This window comes from Salminus brasiliensis, chromosome 5 (genome assembly GCF_030463535.1).
Source record: "Salminus brasiliensis chromosome 5, fSalBra1.hap2, whole genome shotgun sequence".
In the NCBI taxonomy this organism is placed as follows: Eukaryota; Metazoa; Chordata; class Actinopteri; order Characiformes; family Bryconidae; genus Salminus; species Salminus brasiliensis.
This window is the reverse complement of record NC_132882.1, coordinates 40,270,144-40,287,608: the sequence shown is the minus strand read 5'-3', so window position 1 is coordinate 40,287,608 and position 17,465 is coordinate 40,270,144. Positions and strand designations below refer to the sequence as shown.

At 42.4% G+C, this 17,465-nt stretch overlaps 2 protein-coding genes across 3 annotated transcripts; both read right to left on the bottom strand.

Moving 5' to 3' along the window:
* Positions 1–1,756: 1,756 nt before the first annotated feature.
* Positions 1,757–7,421, bottom strand: LOC140556449 (trypsin-3-like). Of its 2 annotated transcripts, none has more exons than XM_072680386.1 (5): positions 7,300–7,421; positions 5,988–6,147; positions 4,717–4,976; positions 3,450–3,586; positions 1,757–2,055 (listed from the first exon to the last, which is right to left on the bottom strand). In XM_072680386.1, the coding sequence occupies exons 1-5, from the start codon at positions 7,355–7,357 to the stop codon at positions 1,906–1,908; spliced, it is 765 nt and encodes a 254-aa protein (XP_072536487.1). In that variant the 5' UTR covers positions 7,358–7,421; the 3' UTR covers positions 1,757–1,905. The 2 variants fall into 2 exon arrangements, with proteins under 2 accessions (XP_072536487.1, XP_072536488.1); XM_072680387.1 differs by lacking the exon at positions 7,300–7,421 and adding an exon at positions 7,202–7,293.
* A 213-nt stretch (positions 7,422–7,634) lies between these two features.
* Positions 7,635–15,276, bottom strand: LOC140556447 (uncharacterized). Its single transcript, XM_072680384.1, has 2 exons — positions 14,875–15,276; positions 7,635–13,821 (listed from the first exon to the last, which is right to left on the bottom strand). Exons 1-2 carry the CDS (start codon positions 15,266–15,268, stop codon positions 9,557–9,559), a joined length of 4,659 nt encoding a protein of 1,552 aa, XP_072536485.1. The 5' UTR covers positions 15,269–15,276; the 3' UTR covers positions 7,635–9,556.
* Positions 15,277–17,465: the final 2,189 nt, after the last annotated feature.

The window sequence follows — 17,465 nt, the reverse complement described above, 5'->3', positions numbered from 1 at the left end:
AATCACATGTATCATAAGTAATGTAAGTATCATAAGTAATCATAAGTAATGATTTAATGCTTCTCTCCTCTTGAATCCTTTGGTACACGTGAGACACTAAAGGAGCTACACACTAGACATTTGTCCTTCATAAGAATTGATTTAAGAGTTTAAGTCTGTGTGGTTGGTGTGGCACAACAGATAAAACCACTAGCAGCTAGTGAGCTATTACACCATGTGGGAGACCAGGGTTCGATTCCCAGTCTGGGTGATTATCCTGTGCTACACCAATAAGAGTCCCTGGGCAAGACTCCTAACACTACATTGGCCCGCCTCTGTAATACGTGTTACCTTGTAAGTCGCTTTGGATAAGAGTGTCTGCTAAATGCTGTAAATGTAAGCCCAGAAAGGTAGACTTCATCTGGGGGACTGTTAGAATAAATGACCTACCATTCTTCCTAGTGTGGAACCCTCTGGGCCTTCATAAAAGGCCTAATGAATTCTAGGAATTAGAAGACTGTGTCTGCAATTCACAGGTCTGACATAGTAGGCCACTGTCCAATGGCTGCCAAAGGTAAAGCAGAAGTAGCAAAGATGTGTGAGTTTATTTATTGAGTCGTGTGAAAGTGGTTAAGCTGTAGCAGAATAAGTGGTTAACCTTGAAAGCAGGTAATGGATTAACCATTATTTGTACTGGGTTCACCTTCCATGCTTATTTTTAAACTCTGCAAGGTTACAGGACTAGTCTTAGTTCTTTATTCCATCTGAGTGTGGAATCAGCCACAGTCCTAGAATATCTATCCCCACAGTTCATAAACTATATTCATGGATTTATAAACATTATCTCATGTTTGTATTTATTATATATAACATATTAACATATTTCTAGATTTATTTGAGATTCTGCTCCATATTGGCATGATTGCCACTTCCCAAAAGGGGTTCTGGTGGGGACTGGTGACTTTCTAGACCACTGAACACATTGTAATGTTCTTGAAACCAGTAAGAGGTGACTTTTGCTTTGTGACATGGTGCATTATCATCATGCTGGAAGTTGGCATTAGAATATAGGTCAATTATGGCCAGGAAAGGATGCACATGGTCAGCAATCCTGCTAAAAAAAAGGCTGTGACATTCAATCAATGACTGATTAGTATTAGGGGTCCAAAATGTGCCAAGAAAACATTCCACCACCTTCCACCAGTCTGGACTGTTGACTCAAGGCAGGCTAGGTCCATGGATGCCAGCTGTCCCTGCTGAAAAATCCAGCTCAAGGCATGGTGTTTGATGGTCAAGGTGGTTGAAGGCTGGTTATCCAGACGAAAAAAATATATATATACACTACACTGGTAAGCTAGCTGGTTAACCAGCTCTTTGCCAGCACAGCATATGTTGCATTTGATTTGGGTCATGCCTAGTTATGCTGGCCATTCAGATCGGTGATGCTGGTCACGCTGATTTACCAGCTTAATCTTGCTGGTCATGCTGGTCAAACCGACTGCTGTTGTAGCACATCTGTCTCGGGGTTTGCATGTTGTGCATTCTGATGCTTTTCTGCTCACTGCTATTGTGCAGAGTGGTTATCTGAGCTGCTGTAGCCTTTCTGTCAGCTCCAACCGGTCTGGCCATTCTCTGTTAACCCGTTGTTATGTTATGAAAGGATACATTTTTCAGACAATGTCTAGACATTGACAAGGGAATATCTCACACACTTCACTGAAATGCCTGAATGAACTGAACTGGATATACTGAAATGTACAGTATCTAAGCACTGAGACTCATTGTATATTTTTATTGTTTAAAAAGTGAAAAAAATCACGTCCTACATGTTTTGCTTGCTCAGTTAAATTTAATGAATGAATCTGATCCAAACTGGATGTGAAACACTGGGATGTGGCTGGTTTGGTGTTTGCACCACTAGCACACTTAGTTGTTAGCCATGGTATCACTGACCCAGTCAACATAGCGACAGACTTCAGTATAAACACCAGGATATCCAGGAGACGCACACTCATCTCCCCATGACACGACCCCTTGCAGCTTCCCATTGCACACAAGAGGACCGCCTGAGTCAGCCTGCCAATGAAAAGACAAGACAGAGGGTTGAAACTGAGTATTTAAGATAAGATAAGATAAGATAATCCTTTATTAGTCCCACACTGGGAAAATACACAGTGCCACAGCAGCAAAGGGATAGCAAGACACTCAGATGCCAAACGTAGATAAATTACCACTATATACAATGTAAATAATAGTAAAATAAATAAAAAAAAAGTAAAAAAAATCTACACTCAAAGCTATATAATTCTGAGAGGGTTCTTTAAATGTTATTTATATATATTGTAACATTAGTGTTTTATTTATATCTAAATATATATATATTATAACAATTGTAAAGAGTTTTTAGATAGATATAGATAGATTTAGATAGATCTACTAAAGATTTTCCATCAATCCGAAGAACGCTTTAACTTTGTACAGAACCCTTTCAGCATCCACATGGTTCTTTGAGTTCGCGGTTCTACTGTTGAACAATTCTCTTTAGTTAAGAACTCTTGAAGGACCCTTTTAAAAAGTGTGGAAAAGAATATAAACAATGCTTTTCAGAGATTCTTATTTTTTATAGGAGATTTATCACTAGCAATCAACTATGCTATAAAACATTAATAGTCATTTATAGTGTACAGATATGTAGTTTGCCAATGCAGGCTATGTATGTATATCCAGATGTTTATGGTGCTATGAATTAGGACCTGTTACAGTGCTTTACAGATTTTTCCACTGTAAATGATACAAAATGAAGGTTATACTTGGAAAAGGTGTAAGCCAGACCACTTGAGTATGTTATGCTTATGCTAATAGTGCTGTTATTTTGCGATAACAGATGACCTTGAGTGTTCTAGATAGATACTTTATTGATCCTGAAGGGAATTTAGCAGCCAGTAGCAGTTACACAATACAGCACCATAATACAATACAATAATAAGGGTGGTACAGTATAAGTAGTCCAAGCACCGTAAAAAACAAACAAACAAACAATACAATACAATGTACTATTACTTTTATACAATAACAGCTGGGAAAATAAATATATAATAAATAAATTGAACCATGAATGTAATATTTAATCAACGCTTAGCTTTAATGTTGGCATTTCCTTCCACCAGATTATAGTTAACTTAACAAGTGGTTTATTGCTATATCACAGTAACTAACCCCACAGCCTGCCGTTCCTTCTCCAGCTCCTTAGCTACATAGACAGACAAATTAAACTCCTGTATCCCATTCACAGTTGTCTTCTCTGTTTTTTGTTAGTGCCTTACGCAAAAAGTCTTTAGCTTAGGGAATTTAGCAGCTGTGTTACTTTTTGATTCATTAAGATCGTTCAGCAGTGAACCGTGAACTACACTGTTGTACAGTTAACCAACAGTCCTTACAACTGCTACTTGTAAGTCTCGGCTAATTCGAACCTGGCATGAATCTTTGCCTCCCTCCAGGAAGCCAGCGCAGAACATGTTCTGTGTGATCTGGTTCTGATAAGCAGCCTCACACGTTGAGCGTGGGATCACAGGCAAATCCAGGCACTGCAGTACAGAAGCATAGTTCTCTGAAACACAGCAGACATGACATTATGGTTACCTGAGCACTAGAGCAAAATAAACAATGAACCCCAAATGAGGTCCATCAGCAAAGACACTGCACTGGATATATGAGGCTACTACAGCTAACATATACCCCAACGATTACCACCATCCACCCTAAATCCATCCACCAGCCCTAAATCATCACACTTAAAGTTAGAAGTTAAAACAAAGAGAAAACAATAAAAATTTGATGTAAAACAAAAAAAAAAATTATCTGAAAATTATCTGAAAAAGTATGTGAACTTCTAGGATGAATGGGTAAAGCAGTAAAGTGGTGAAGTCAGATGGTCAGAAGGTTTGCAAGTTTTGCCCTCCCTTTTGTTTCAAGAACAGAAATTTGAATCTTTACTATCAAGGTCTGGTCTTCACCACCCAGGTTTATGGAAGTGTGCCATACAAATTCTACAGGAGCAGGGCAGGGTATCTGCCTCTAAACTGAACCTTATCCATATGTGGGTTATGTAGAAAGACGATGACCCTGAGCATGCAAATAAGTAATGGTTAAAACAGGAGAAATTCAACATTTTGAAATGGCCAAATAAAAGTACCTTAACCTAATACAAATGTTGTGGAAGGACATCACCCAACATCACAGAACTTTACTTACTGCAGCCTGGCCAGCTCAAGCTGGTCAATCTTTTTATGATGGTTGACCAGCATACGGTATGTTTTTGTTTGAGCTTGATGGTTTAGCTGGTCTATTAGTATGATTATTCTTACCAAGCTAGACAACCACTATGGCCAGGCTTGACAATGTTGGTAGACCAGCATTACCAGCCTGACCACGCTGGTCGTTCAGCATGACCAGCAAGACCAAGTGATGCTGGTCATGCTGGTGGACCAGCTGGGTCATGCTGAGTTAAATAAATGGACAAGACACAGAAATTGCTTTACTGCATAAATCCGTTGAGTTGACAACCTCTGTAAAATTGTACTAGAGCATCAAATCCATCATATTTGCCATGACACTCTCCATACTGACAACCCTCATTTACGAACGAGCAAATATTTTACCATGACGCTACCTCCTCTTAAACATGAGGTATATCTGGCAGGTGTGCTAAACGCAGCATTACTGAGGTGGTCTCCTCACCTCCAGTGGTGATCTGATTACCCCATCCAGAGACTAAGCACTGCTCTCCATCCTTCGCGCATGTGGTCGCCAGCGGGATTGGTTGCACATACTCATTGAAGACGGCAGGCTGGCTCAGCTTGATCAGCATGAAGTCGTGATCGTATGTGACGCTGTTGTAGTCAGGATACGGTATGACCTTCTCCGCCCAGATCCTCTGCTCTGTGCCCTCGTCTTTGAAGACGTGGTGCTCTCCCAGGTGCAGAGCGAGACGAGAGGGCCTTCAAATCCAACAAGTTGTTTTTTTGTAAATGCACATGGTCTGTTTTTTGTGGCTGTTAAAAGGTCAGTGGGTAAAAGTAGACCTGATCTTTAAAAGGCATAAAGTTAGAGATGGTGCATTCTTTTGAATTCTCTTTTGAAATCAAGATGATTGTATTATTTATGTTTCGTGCAATTTTACAGTGGGGAAAAAAGCAAATAAGCACCATGCGAAAGTTTGGGCAAACTAGAAATTTGAGCTCTTTGATAATCTTTTACCATGGTTTCAGACCAATCATCATCAGGAAAGATCAAGGGATGCAAATTCCAAAGCATTCTAAAAACTCTACTCCTCAAAACATTATCCAATGATAATGAGCAGCCATTGAAGCCCACAAAGTAAGAAAAGACTATACAGAGATAGTAATGAAGAAATTGTATGGGTGGTAGTCACATTAAGGTGACCATCAAAAAGCTAAAAGTTTTGACAGTTTTACTTGTGTACTATTTGTGGCAAACATTTTAGACTTGTGGTGGTTTAAAACCAGTGTTGGCAGATTAATTAGTAGTAGATGAAATGTAAAGAAAGAGTAAAACAGTAAAAAATTCCAATGAATTTCAATGTTCCCAAAGAGAATCGACCAAGTAAGCATGCTTTCTATCTCTAGCCATTTCTGGACATTCTAGGACCCTAAGCAATTTCATACTCATGAGTTTCTTTGCACTCGAATCATATTTGCACACAAGAAGCCTTCATTTACTTGTGGTACACTCCCTCTGTGGTGAACCTTGTAGCTTGGTATTCCTCATCGATTGCTTATATGGCGCAGAGCAAGAAACATATGGATATGTACCCACCCACTGCCACTAGCAGCACCATAGATCATTTAATATATATATATATATATATATATGGACAGAAATTTAAGTCACACTAAGCCTTTTATAGATATGATCAATCACGGTCACGCATACTTCCAAAATGTATTCACTTTAGTGGAATTAAGGTAAAAGTGATGCTAGATACTCACGGGAGGTAACAGTGAGCAGCAGACACTGCCCACCTTTCACTGATCAAGGAAGCACCACACCAGCGCTCCCCATCACCATCAGTTAGATATATCTGCCACGGCTGGGAGTGAGGCGGACACTCGTATCCTCCGACGATTTTATCATCAGCTCTGCCGCACGCTGTTGCAAAGTCAATGTTTCAATCTGTGCAAGTGTCTGAGATACATATTTTATGAAAGCAACCTACCGATCTCTGCTGCAAATAAAACTCAAATCATATCACATATAGGGCCAGTCAAACAGGAAATGTTTAATGAACTATGATATATAGTAATAACACTGAAATATCATATATATTTTGACATGATGATAATAACAACTATTATTTAAACTCAAAGTACATTGAGGAAGACCCCCAATGTAGCTGAGGCAGTTCAGAAATCTAATAATATCATAATAGTAAAATATCAAATCAGAAAAATAAACGGGGATAAATAATAAAGAATAATAGGTACAATATAAATATCTATATAAATATATATAAATATATATAGATATAAATATATATGTCATAAGTAAAAAGGCTTATATTGGAATGATAAAATTGTAGTACATTAAAATGTTACATTTAAAAAGGTAATAGTTAGATAATAATAATAATAATAATAACAAAAACAAATCTGTGGGGATATTGATGTTTCTCTCTGTTTCCCTGAGAGACTTGGTTGTAACACTGTGTTAGGTTGCACCCTACAATAAGATTATATTTGATTATATTGAGTAAAAAAACTTTTATTTTGGCTAACAAAAGTTTTTGTTTTATTCTCTTAAACAAAACAAAACAAAACAAAAAAAAACAGGCAAACATTTCAGACTCATAGTGGTTTAAAACCAGTGTTGGCAGATTAATTATTAGTAGATGAAATGTAAAGAAATAAAATCCTGAACTACATGAACTTAATATTTAGTAAAAACAGGTGGAATTCCAATGAATTTCAATTTTCCCAAAGAGAATCGACCAAGTAAGCATGCTTTCTATCTCTAGCCATTTCTGGACATTCTAGGACCCTAAGCAATTTTATACTCATGAGTTTCTTTGCACTCGAATCATATTTGCACACAAGAAGCCTTCATTTACTTGTGGTACACTCCCTCTGTGGTGAACCTTGTAGCTTGTATTCCTCATCGATTACTTATATGGCGCAGAGCAAGAAACATATGGATATGTACTCACCCACTGCCACTAGCAGCACCACAGTTACAACGAACCTCATTATTACCGCAGGACAAAAAGACTAAACACTTAAGACTGTAGGGGTATACAGTATATACTTGCTGACGCAGCTGTTGGTTGTTGCCTTTGCCTCCGGGCACAACCACTGAATGCCATCCAAACTTTCCTTATCTGGACAACCTGTCATGGATACGGCTGATTCAAGGTGTGCAAACAGTCCTTAAAATGTTGTGTAAAAAAAAAAAATATCTACAATTCTTGGAAACTGTTTCAATTGCTGTGAAGAAGTTGACGATTGAGTGCATGCGTCCAAGCACAACTACTTTGTAACATAAAAAAAAACACAAATAAATTCGACACCTTATGTAAAACCTTCATATAGTACAGTTAGCGTAATCACAGGTTTATTTTACTCATTTCCATAGAATCATTTCATGGATTTCAATCATATAGTACACATTACAGACTTCTTACAACTTACAATCTTCTTACGACTCTTTTGAAACAAGGACTAATTCATTATACACCTTGTTGGTTGTTTTAATAAGCAGCAGTCAGAGACAGGTAGAAGTTTTGTGTAAAAAAAAACAAAAAACAAACAAACAAAAAAAAAACTTAAATTAAAAGAAAAACTATTTGATGGGGTTTGAGTTCAGGATGGTTCAAAGAGTTCAAAGAAAAACTATCAGAAAACAAACAAATCACAAAACAAAGCCTCGTTAAACATTCCTAATCACTGTGAAAAGGAGTAGCTCTACTACACAGACTGAAAATCAGGCATGAAACTGAAACGACATAATAAATATCTACATTCCTGTTTTTTTATGCAAACTCAATTAAAAAAAAAAATCAACATGCTCAGAAAATGGTCATCATTAAATTTACACGGCAGGTACTGTGTGGTCAAGTTTCGTCAGAATGATTAGGCAAATTGTAGACCCCCCCCCCCTTAATTTAATTAAAGACCAGGCCATCTGTGGAAATCTGGCTGTCATTTAGTAACTATGCACAGCAAACAAAATACGGGTTCAGGATCTTGTAAGAGTTAGTGTTGGCTTACCAGGTGGAACTAGTGTTTTATTAGCTTTACATAAAGGCAAAGCAAAAAAAAAAAAAAAAAAAAAAAACAGTGCTGGTGATGCCATGTTAAAACCAAACCGCTTTTATTGTGTTAGCTGTAGAGGCTAATGCTACTAACGTGAGCTAAAGCAGTGTGATGCTGGTCAAGAAACTGGGCGTTGCTACCAAGAGGAAGATTTATAATAACAGAGGATTGAACTCCATGCCTTTTACAGTCTTTTATACACAATTCAGTTCACATGTGACCATCAATCTCTGCTAAAGCTCTCTCTACATGGGAAACGGACAAGTAAGACAGATATTGTCAAATGTTGGCTGAATTATATAACAATTTGAGGACTATTGAAAAAAATTCAACATTTGCCAACAGAATTTCTTTGTACCACCAGAAAAGTTACAATGTTAGCTATTTTAATATAAACTGTAGCTTATTTAGTGTCCAAATTTGAAATCCTGGGACATCACATCACAAAGTTGAATGGTCAATTTTATGAGAGCGGGTAGGAGGTAGAATATTAAACCACATAGAGATTTAGAAATATAATAACAAAAAGATATCTACAATTACAATTAACGTCAATCATCATCATCATCATCATCACTGCCGTCATCATATTAAGACCTGCAACTTCTTCTGGTTGATTTATTTATTGTTTACACTTCTTGAAGACATTTCATGATGACTGACCATAAGAGGTTTGAGAAGTTTGCTACGACAGGCAATGATACAGTGTTGGCCAAAGGTCGGGAACCAACTAAACATCTGTAGCAGATTTACCTTGTATTTATGAAGACAATGCACAAGCCCATGTTGTGGGTTAGCTCTGAAGCTCAGAATGTAAGGTTTAGCGTTGAACAGCAAAAAATAAAAAATAAAAAGTACGCAACATCTAAAAATTTCGGCATAGCAAAGAAATCGGGTCAAAAATTGACAGTCATCCTGATTAAACATTTGCAAGACACATTAACGGATCTCAGACATTGGCTTTAGTTTATTTCACTCGACATGGTCACTTAGAAAGCACTCATTGACATTCCATCTAATGTTACTTCATCATCACCTGCGCATTCGTAAATAAAAAGAATAATAATAATTATTACAGGGATTTTGTCAAGTGTTTCAAGTGTAGCTACTGCACTGCAGTCTGTAGTTGCACTGTTGAGCTTAAAGATCATGATTTTTGCATCCAACAGTAGAAAAAACAGCAGTTTTCTAAGGAAAAGAAAATCTGCAATTCATCATAATTCGTCTACGCCAGAAGAAACGACCAGTGTTCAGCACACACCACGAGCATGTTCAATGTAATGCTGATGCAGGTCCGTTTCCTGATCGAAGCACGTCCCACACTCGATACAAGTCAGGCTCTCATCGTCTCTCGAAGGAGCAGATAAACTAGAGTCCCTCAACTCCTTATCACCCAAACACTCCTGATGGTGGTCGATTAGATCTCTAATCTCACCGAAAGTCTGAGGGCAAAGAGAGCAGCGATAGGGCTCCTCGTTTTTGTGGACAGCCTGGTGCTGCTGAAGTGCATGTGGGGACAAAAAGGTCTCACCACAATGAGGACATTTGTGGCTCTTGCGTGACTGTGCATTAGCAGTGGTTGTGGTGGGCGCTGGCCTCACCAGGGACAAGGAGTTTGCACCTGAGGGGGGCGCTGCAGCCTGAAGCTTAGCTGAGGAGGTATTAAGCCTGTAACGGAGTTCGGTCGGGAGACGCCTGCGTACTTCGTCATGCCAGGCAAGATGTTGCTGGAGCTGGCTTTCGGTCCAGTAGCCGCGGCAGCAGAGCGCACAACTGTGCGGCCGGGTCCTTGCCGCCTCTTTGTGCGCCTCTAGTTGAGCCTCGCTGGGGAAAGCCTTGCCACATTTGTGACATTTGTAGAGACATTTGGCTGTAGGCTCTAAAGCCTGAAGTGGCGAAGCTGGCCTCTCTGCTTCGTGTGGTTTAACAGGTTTAAGCGACGGCTTTTGAAGCTCTGTGTACGCTCTGCAAGACCTTTCGTGGTTAAAGAGGGCTCCGAGCGAACTGTAGCGCCGTCTACATCCTGAGCAAGCCAAGGGCTTGGTGCTCACATCAGTGCTTGCGGGTGGGCGCCCTCTAACCCTTCGATGTTTCTGCCATTTGTGCGCGCGAAGGCCTCGCATGTTCGAGAAGCTCTTTCGGCAAAGGGTGCATTGGTATTTTATCTTCAGCTTGTCTCCTTTGGTTGGGAACACAGCAAACGTGGACGACAAGTCATCATATAAAGACTTTGGGGGGTGACCTGAAACCTGTGCGCTAAAGGGGGATTCTTGCTTCAGGTTCTTAGCTTTTTCTGCAACATCTGAAGGATCGGCATGGCAGGAGGCTGAAAGAGACTCACTAGGGAAAGACTTCTTCTCTGGGCATGCTAAAACGCTCTCTGAGGAAACCTTTTGGATTTCAGAGGTTTTGTGTTTAGGTTCAGCATCAGGCCGGGCTTCCATCGGAGGGTGGTATTTCTGGTGCCTGCGGAGAACGCACAGGTAGAAGAATCGCTTGCCACATAGGTTACATAAATAATTCCCAGCCCCCTTGCTTTTCCTAGACATATTATTGTTCTTTGAGAAGCACCTGGCCATTCTTTTGTCTTTGTGCCAGCGTCTGTGTGTGCCAAGGGCTGCATTTGTAGAGAAATTCCTTCCACATTCTGGACAAATAAATGGGAATTTGCCTGCCTGCTCTTTGAATTTTTCTTGGGCAGCATTTTGCCATCCCGAATTCTTGAAGCGGTGGCCTTCACTGTGAATCCTCTTATGGAAATTAAGAGCACCCACAACTGAGAACGCCCTGCCACAGTCACCACACTTGTATTTCAAATCTGCGGGAACTGTTTCAGACACTTTCTCAGTCCGATTCGTCCGTTTTTGAGCATTGGTGTCCTTCTCTTGGACTACATTCGCCGCCTCCAATTCATTTCTCCGGCTCTCCTCCGCTCGTTTCTCGGGTTCTGTCTTTGGCTTCGTGCAGTGTTTCTGATGGATCTCTAACGACGATTCACAAGTGAAAAAAGCAAGGCAATTTTGGCACTGAGGTGCATTCGAGGAATGAGACGGTTTTGTCGTTTCTATCGGGAGGCCCGTTTCGTAGCCATGACACTTCATGTGGAACTGGAGCGCCATGGCACGAGAGAAACGCTTCCCGCAATCGGGACAGCTGTACGAGTTCTTTTTCAGCTGTTCAACCTGATAGTCAAACGACTTCACAGGAGGTAGGTTATTACTGGCGTCATGAATCAGCTGATGTTTCAGAAAGCAGCCAAGCATGCGGTAAGATTTCCCACAGACTTCACATTTGTGCTCTTCTTTTGACTCCGCGTCCACTTGCCGACTTACGACGCCTCTCTTGCGGCCTCGTCTCTTGCGTCTCACGCGCCCGCTTTCGGGCTGCCGGGAGCCTTCTGAACTGGCCGGGCCAATACCCGCACACTGTGGTTGATACTGCTTGTGATGAATGAAGGCCCCCATAGACCAAAATCCTTTCCCACATTTTTTACAGTGATGAACCTTGGGGCCCAAAAGTGTCTTGGTGGGATTAAAATGCTCTGTTTTTTTCTCCTCGCTGTCCTTACCACAGCAAACCTTCCTATGGCTGTAAAGACCACTGGGATTGGCGTAGCTCTTGTTGCACTGCAAGCACGCATACGGTTTCTTTAGGAGGTCGTGGTGTTGCTGATGAGAGTTCAGCGCAGAGAGACGTGAAAAATGCATTCCACATATTTCACATTTAAAGCTGTTCTTCTGCAAATTTGCAAGCTGATATGTGATGGACTTGTAAGGCTGTCTGTCCTCGTGTTTTCCCAGATGAAAGTAGTGAGCTGCCTTGGAGAAGCTTTCATGGCCACAGATTTCGCACTTGACTCTCCTGACGGGGTTTCTGCCGACGTTCCTCCGGAAGCGAGACTTTTTGCCCATCGCCCCTCTGTGCCATAACACGTGACAGCGCAGGGCTACCGCCTTAATAAATGTCCTGTCGCAATGTGGACAGTCGTACTTCTTGCCCTCTTGAGGAGGACTTCTGTCCATCTCCGTGTTTACAGAGAGTCCCCCCTTGAAATGCTCGTAGCCAATCTGTACAATTTTCACATTCATGTCGGGTATCACTGGCTCGGCAGGGGCCGCCTCGGCTTCCTGACTCAAGTTAAAACCATAGTCCTCTTTTTCCTCCTGGTCCGATTCGCAAACCAGCTCAAGATCAGGATTCAGATCTTGCTCAGAGTCACAGTCGCTCCCAGAATCTGAAGATTCAGTCACACTGACAATTTCAAACCCGTTATATGACGTCACGCGATCCTCCGCACCATCTGCTTCGTCAGAGCTCAATTCATTCTCCAAAGCAGCAGCTCGTGCGGCGTCTCCCGAGTACACCACAGCACCGACAGCAAAGTGCTCAGCCTTGTCTTGCTTGGTCTGGTGCGAGCTGGGGGCTTGGCCAGCAGGATGTGCTTTAGAGCTATTGCCCATGATGTCGCTAAAAGCGTCGGTGTGACAGAGCTGATGCGACTGCAGCGCAGAGGCGCGAGAAAAGCGAAGACCGCATTCTTCACATTCAAAAGCCTTCTTCTGAAGCTGAACGACTTGATTAAGGAAAGACTTCGCTGCCATTTCGTTACTGTGCGCTAACCTCTGATGTTTATTGTAGAAAGTCAGCGAGGTGAAAACACGGCCGCATTCCTCGCACGTGAACGTCTGCTCGTCGCCGTGAAGTCGCGCTCGTCTCTTATGCCAGTGCTGATGACACGACAGAGCCAGAGTGCTGACAAAGCTCTTTCCACATTCACCGCAGTCAAACGGCCGCTTCGGTTCCACCTTAACCTTGCCCACCTCCGAACAGGTGGTAGAAAACCTCTGATGGGTCCCGAGTCCACACAGAGTGCGAAAGGATTTGCCACAGAGGCACTCGAACAGCTTTTTCTCAGACTCTTCTACCGGCTCAGAGGTTGCATCAGTTGTGTTTTCAGTATGAGCTGGAACTGGATCATCTGAGATCATTTTCTCCGTTTTCTCTACTTTAACCAGCTTTACCTCATGGCAGCGTTGGTGCGCTTCGAGAGCCGTGGCGCGAGAGTAACAACGGCCGCAGGTGGGGCACTCAAAAGGTTTCTTTTTCAAGCGGTCTCTCTCTTGTAAAACAGAATCCGACTGCTGCTTGGGTGAGCACTCATGGTTAAGGCATTGGCCAATCGAGGCAAACATCTTACCACAGTCCTTGCAGCCGAAATGTTGTTCTTTAGTCAAGCTCTGACCAGTGTCTGACATCGACCGCTGCTTGGGATCTTGGTTGCGATGTTTGAGTTGGTGGGTGAGGAAGCCCCTCGAGCTTGAAAACGTGCGCCCGCACAGAGCGCAGCACAACGTCCGTCGACCTCCATCTGTGGAGACCAGCAGATCGTCCCACTGAGAGTCCGCGTCCAGGCAGACTATCGGGCCATCGTGAGTGTGCTCCCGACGGTGCTCCAGGTAAGCCTCCTCGTCCCCGAACGCCTCGCTACAATCCTCGCAGCGGAACGGCCAATCACCTAAAAACAGAAAGGGGGAAAACGGGAGGTCAGGACGGCTCCTGTTGCCGGAGTAGAGAGAAAAGAATAAAAACACTAAATAAATCTACTACAAATGATCAACACGACCAAATTCATTAGTGCTACTTTTATTTAAGTAGTGTCCTTGTTTGATCTATATTTTTATTGCTGCATTGAATAAGTGACAGGTTTTACATTATTACATGTGCAGATGCACAAGCTAAAATGCTAGTGGCGACGTAATGACAACATGCTATAAATAAGCTAGCTAGCTGGCTAGCTACGTTGCTACATCACCGTTTGCATCCTAAATAAAGTCTTTTTACACTTAGCTAGCTAAATGTCAGATGGTCACTTGACATTTTGACTCAATGTAAACAACGAAGGTCAGATTCACATTATATCAACGTGAAAACGGCACAAATAATAATAATAAAAAAATGTCTTACAACAAACTACATCTCCCATAAACCACTGCGGACCGAATCGCCCAATCACAGAGCAAACGTCGGCCCCGTGACCAGCACACACTGTGAAACGGCAGAGGCTAGCTTAACCCAGCTAGCACTACCGTGTTTATCGGCGTTTCAGGCGGACTGTGTTCATTAACAACGCTGTGCATCGCAGTAAACATGCGTCTGGCACTTTATAATAGAGCATATAAGGAAAGCACGTTTTAGACACATACATAACTAGACATATCGCTTCTGTCTGAGAGCACCGGGCCTGCCATGCTAAAACATGGGTGTTGTGTGAACGTTGCTTTTGTTTATTAGCTACAATCCTCTTGGGAAAACACCAATCAGCTTAATAAAAAAACAACATGCCCTGTCGATGCACAACTGTAGTCCAATTATCGAAATGCATTCAGGTCATATACAGGACTGATAAACACTGGAGAGGCTAGCTAGCATAGCTAGATTGCCAAGTACACTCAGATCAGCCACATTTTGTCGTAAACACTCAGGTGTGTTTTAAGCTGCTTTTAGCTGCTTTGCTAAAAGGGAGAGGCAAACAGTTAGCTAACGTTAGCTTAGCTGACAAGCTGCTCACCATCCATACTCTCATCTCTGTCCGACAGATCCGCGTTTCCGACGGCCTGCTCGTCTGAATCCTCCCCGGCCACGTTCAAGCTGACGGTTATGTACTCATTTTCCTCAATCTGCTCTTCTTTTATCTTTATTATTGGGACTGCCACCCCATCCTGTTCCTGTTCCTGCTCCGGCTCCTGTTCTTCATGCTCCCGGGCCTCCTCTGCAGGGCCACCGGGTGGCAGCTCCAGGTCCACAGCGACGTTTTCTAGCCCCGATCCTCTCTCGCTGCTCTCCGGACGTGTGCTCTGCTCTTCGGCCGCGTCTTCTTGGTTTCCCGAAGATGTACTCTCAGCGTTTGTTTGCTGCAGCTGCAGCAGCAGACTGCCCTCCCCTGCCGAGTAAACAGTAGCCATGTTGCTCCTCTCCCTTACGGAAACGCTGGCACGTTTCGCGGTAAAGGGCCACAGAGGAAAGGAGGAGCATCGCACCGAGAATGGTGAACTAACGGTAGGAGTTTTGTTCTCCACCCGTATTCCGGCAGTCCCCGCCTCCCGCCGCTGTGATTGGCTAAAGTTATCGCCTTCTGCAGCACGATTGGCTAGAACGTTAGATTGACAACCAGCTCGCCTATCGCTGGCGTGAGTAACTACTAGCCAATCCCAGCGCTGGAAACGGAACTTGACGGAAAAAGGGTGGACAAAATAAACAGTGAAAGCAAGCCCTGCTAAGATTTGCCCTGCTAGCCCTGCTAAGGTCTTTAATGGACGAGGTGGTTTGATGATTAAGCAGTTTGATGTACTAGCTAGCCAGTGTAGGTCAGCCTGGTCATGCTGGTCAAACCAGCATGGTCATGATGATCATGCCAGTCAACCACCTTGGTTATGCTGGGCAACAGCTTTGGTCATGATGGTCATACTCGTCGACCACCTTGGTTCATGATGCTTCATGCTGGTCAGCAAGCTTGGTCATATGGTTGATCAGTTTGGTCAAGCTGGTCCTACTAATGGACTAGCCTGGTCAGGTCTAGGTTGGTCTAGAGTGTCATGGTAGACCATCTAATGCACCATCTAAAGATAGCTAAGGACCTTGGAAGACCACTGGGCACAAGAGGCCTCCTGCACTCCAACAATAATATACAAAAAACAAACTCCAACAAAGTGAGAACAAACAATAGCTCATAATATGTTAGATTTAGGGCCTAATAAACAGAAAACAATGGTTTATTAATTGATATTAATTAATGTATTTATTTGTGTTTGGTATAGTGTAGTAAAGGGGATATACTGGTAGCCTTGGGAAACACTCCTACCTCTATATTCTACTGCCTGTGAGACATAATTCAAATGTAAGTGGCTTTGGATAAATGTCAATTCACCAGCTAGTCATTTCTGTAGTGGGCTTTCCAGAGTGTTTGAGCCATCATGGTCAGTGTTCAGAGTGTTCCAAAAGCCCAAAAACCAGCATGACTTTGAACACTCTCTCTACCAGTTAAGATGTTTTTGGGAAACTGGGCCCTGCTCTGTAATTCAGGCCTGCACTTGGGAGAATTTAAAGGCCTCTTATCATAACAACAAGTAAGGAATCAGGTAAGTAAGAAATCTTGCCAACCAGGGCTCAATGAGTATTATAGTGTTATGGAGGTTGTGAGTACAATCCTGTAAAATCCTGTAATGAATGGGCTGGGCCCTATATGTAACTCAAAGTGCTGGGTGCAGGTTTTTGACATAACCTACTTCATAAGATAGGTCTGAGTACTCTGTGTTTAAGACAGTGGACCATGAACAAAGTGCTTTGGAGTCCTTGTCAAGACAGTATCAGCCCAAAGCAGTTGCAGTGTTCTGCTCAAATTGTATTACTTCACTGACATAAATCCTCTTCATGAACTGCATAATAATCTATAATAAATTATAAAAAGTATAAGTATGTGGTGGTGGTTGCAGGCTTAATTCAGCAACTCACTGACAAAGGGAAGTGTCTACCTTCTGTGAAGAGTTTGCAATATAGTGGGTGTTCAGAATATGGCTAAAGAGAATGGATTGGGGCTTATGTGTAACCCCAAGCATTAAGTAAGCTTTTTGTAAACCTGACAGGCTCCGATCCACACATTTCTAATATTGTGACATTGCCAAAGTTTATAATTCATATCTAAAAATGTGCACATCACGTTTTCTTAGATGTATTTGGAGTAACCCCAAATAATCCCAAAAGTAGTATGTGTGGAAGGTGTACTTTCTGACCTCCTCACAATGTTCCAAGGACGTCCCCTTGCTACCCTATAGGAGGACATTCAGCTTAAACTGACCAGAAGCAGTATTTTAAAAACACATAACTGCACAATGCACTACCACTACGGCCCAGGGCTCACAGGCTCAAATCCCAAACTATGCCTCCTTGCCAAGAAAGAGCACAACTGGCAATGCTCCCCCCCCACCAATTACTCTTAAAGCAATGTTGGCTGTTAGGCTGGTGCCCTTTTCTCTGAGCTGCCCGGCGATGCTGCCCTGGCTGCAGTTCAAAAAGAGGCGATGGCTGGCTTTGCATGTATTGCAGGATGCATGTTAAGTTCTTTCCCTTCTAGTGTCGGGAGCATGCGAATTCTAGGGGGAGGTA

Excerpts from the sequence above, each read along its gene's own strand:
- LOC140556449 (XM_072680386.1), bottom strand. The coding sequence starts at position 7,357 with ATGGCATTCAGTGGTTGTGCCCGGAGGCAAAGGCAACAACCAACAGCT. Across the intron at positions 6,148-7,299 it reads ACCAACAGCTGCGTCAGCAA|CGTGCGGCAGAGCTGATGAT; the intron begins GTATATACTGTA and ends ACTTTGCAACAG. Across the intron at positions 3,587-4,716 it reads TAATCAGATCACCACTGGAG|AGAACTATGCTTCTGTACTG; the intron begins GTGAGGAGACCA and ends GCTGTGTTTCAG.
- LOC140556447 (XM_072680384.1), bottom strand. The coding sequence starts at position 15,268 with ATGGCTACTGTTTACTCGGCAGGGGAGGGCAGTCTGCTGCTGCAGCTG. Across the intron at positions 13,822-14,874 it reads CAGAGATGAGAGTATGGATG|GTGATTGGCCGTTCCGCTGC; the intron begins GTGAGCAGCTTG and ends TTCTGTTTTTAG.